The 2,931-nt window shown below is 50.3% G+C and overlaps 1 protein-coding gene across 1 annotated transcript; it reads left to right on the plus strand.

Moving 5' to 3' along the window:
* The first annotated feature begins 228 nt into the window (after positions 1–228).
* LOC119307571 (UDP-glycosyltransferase 79-like) lies at positions 229–1,990 on the plus strand. The gene is made up of 2 exons (XM_037583650.1): positions 229–1,353; positions 1,452–1,990. Exons 1-2 carry the CDS (start codon positions 297–299, stop codon positions 1,787–1,789), a joined length of 1,395 nt encoding a protein of 464 aa, XP_037439547.1. The 5' UTR covers positions 229–296; the 3' UTR covers positions 1,790–1,990.
* Positions 1,991–2,931: the final 941 nt, after the last annotated feature.

The raw sequence follows: 2,931 nt of genomic DNA on the forward strand, positions 1-2,931 counted from the left end.
CTTCATTTTAAAAAAAAGAGTTAAGGCCTGACATGGGGAAACTACATGAGCACCTTCCGTGTCAACTTGATTAACTAAGCGTGACAGTGACTTGGTCGGTTATACCCATGCTCAGAGAAGCTTCCTCACTACTTATCTTACTTGCTCGCCACTCAGAGAAGCTTCCCATCACTACTTATCTTACTTGCCCGCTACTCTACTCGAATCCTGCAGCGCCCATATATACAGTACTTATTTGCCAACACTTTCATCGGACACTCACTCCCTTCACTGAAACAAGCGGAGAAAACAGAGACATGGACAGCGCGACCTCGTCGTCCGGCGATGAGCGCGGCGGCGTGCACGTCCTGCTGGTGCCGCTGCCGGCGCAGGGCCACATGAACCCGATGCTCCAGCTCGGCCGGCGCCTCGCGTACCACGGTCTGCGCCCCACGCTCGTCGCCACGCGGTACGTGCTCTCCACGGGCCCGCCCCCCGGTGACCCCTTCCGCGTGGCCGCCTTCTCAGACGGGTTCGACGAGGGCGGCATGGCCTCCTGCCCGGACCCCGTCGAGTACTGCCGCAGGGCCGAGGCCGTGGGGACCGAGACGCTGGCGCAGGTCATCGCCGCCGAGGGGCGCGCCGGGAGGACGCCGTCCGTGATGGTCTACGACCCGCACATGGCGTGGGCGCCGCTTGTGGCGCGGGCCGCGGGCGTGCCGACCGCCGCGTTCATGTCGCAGTCGTGCGCCGTGGACCTGATCTACGGGGAGGCGTGGGCGGGGCGCGCGCCGCTGCCGATGGCGGACGGGAGCGCGCTGCATCGCCGGGGCGCGGTGAGCGTGGACCTCGGGCCCGAGGATCTGTCGCCGTTCGTGGTGTCGCCGGGGCTGTACCCCAAGTACCTCGACGTGTCGATCCGGCAGTTCCAGGGCCTAGAGCACGCCGGCGACGTGCTCGTCAACTCCTTCCGTGACCTCGAACCGCAGGAGGCGGAGTACATGGAGTCCAGATGGCGGGCCAAGACGGTCGGCCCGACGCTACCGTCCTTCTTCCTCGACGACAGCCGCCTGCCGTCGAACAAGGCCTACGGCGTCAACTTCTTCAGCAGCGCCGCGCCGTGCATGGCATGGCTGGATAGGCAGCCTCCTTGCTCAGTAGTCCTCGCGTCTTATGGGACGGTCTACAGCCTCGACGCCGGTGAGCTTGACGAGCTTGGAAATGGGCTCTGCGATTCTGGCAAGCCATTTCTCTGGGTCGTGAGGTCCAACGAGGCACAGAAGATATCTGAAGAGCTCCATGGCAGGTGCAAGGAAAATGGATTAATCGTGCCTTGGTGTCCCCAGCTTGAGGTTCTCGCGCATAAGGCCATAGGTATGAAATTGTCAATCTTTGATAAATAGGTCTAAACAAATACTACTAGTAGTTATCTGATTGTTTTGCCAATAATATTGCCTACTTTGGATGTGCAGGTTGTTTCTTGACTCATTGCGGATGGAACTCAACGACAGAAGCACTTGTTGCCGGTGTGCCAATGGTGGCGATGCCGAGGTCGGCCGACCAGCCAACCACGGCAAAGTACGTGGAGAGTGCATGGGAAACCGGCGTGCGAATGCGGACAGATGAGAAAGGTTTGATGAGGAGGGAGGAGGTAGAGAGGTGCATCAGGAAGGTGATGGATGGGGAGGGAAAGATTGAATACCGCAAAAATGCGACAAAATGGATGAGGATGGCCAAAGAGGCAATGCAGAAAGGAGGGAGTTCTGACAAGAATATTGCTGAATTTGCGGCTAAGTATTTATCAAGATGAATTTATGTCCAAGTATCCACAACCACTCAATAGTCATCGCGTACTATGTAGCATGCACATGTTGATATAGTATTATTCCTCTTCACTTTACACAGCAATGTCAACGCATTCACCGAGAAGCCTATAGCTAAGATCAAGTTTTCTTGGGTGAGTGACCTTAACATAAATTCGTTTTATATTAAGTTATCAATGGATTGACTATACCTCAGCATGTCGTCGATGTAAGGTTGTGGAGAATTATATATGCTTGGTTTTATGCACATAGGTGTAAGCGCTAGATAAAGATGATCACTTGCTACCACCAAAACTTGATGCGGGAGTATTCAAAGTTTGAGTAAATTTCCTGTTTTTACACCATATTCGTGCTTCAGTGATAACTACTATCCTATTTTAGTAAAATTGCCCCTAGTTACCCGATTTAAGAAGTTTATTTCACGTTTTGCCTCATTTGATGTCGGATCCTCCTAAGACCATTGTCACACTCATTCAGACCAGAAAACAGGTGAAATTATATTCTCCAACTCTTCTAGACTATATTCTAATTAAATTATGCTATTAAAGTTTATGATCTTAAATTAAAATTTGAAATTCAATTAACTTCAGTTTATCAAATGTTTAACAGATTTAATATAAAATCTACAATTTGATCAGTTCTCCTAAGTTAATTTAACAACAAAGCCTTCAGCCCCAAACAAATTGGAGTAGGCTAGAGCTAAAACCCATAAGATCTAGAAACCAACTCATGATTCTGGCACGTGGATAGCTACCTTACACGCACCCTCTTGTACATGGCTAGTTATTTGGTGATATGTCAGTCCATCAGATATCTCTTTACAGACTCCTTCCATGTCAAGTTTGGTCTACCATGACCTCTTTTGACATTATCAGCATGCTTTAACTGTTTGCAATGCACTGGAGCTTTTGGAGGACTGAGATGTATATACCCAAACCATATCAAACGATGTTGGATAAGCTTATGTTCAATCGAAGCTAGCCCAACTCTGTCATGTATATCATCATTCCGAAACTGATCATTTCTTGTGTGGCCACATATCCATCTTAGTATGTGCATCTCATTACACCCAACTGTTGAACATGTCATATTTTAGTTGGCCAACACTCAACGCCATGCAACATTGCAG

This window comes from Triticum dicoccoides, chromosome 5B (genome assembly GCF_002162155.2).
Source record: "Triticum dicoccoides isolate Atlit2015 ecotype Zavitan chromosome 5B, WEW_v2.0, whole genome shotgun sequence".
In the NCBI taxonomy this organism is placed as follows: Eukaryota; Viridiplantae; Streptophyta; class Magnoliopsida; order Poales; family Poaceae; genus Triticum; species Triticum dicoccoides.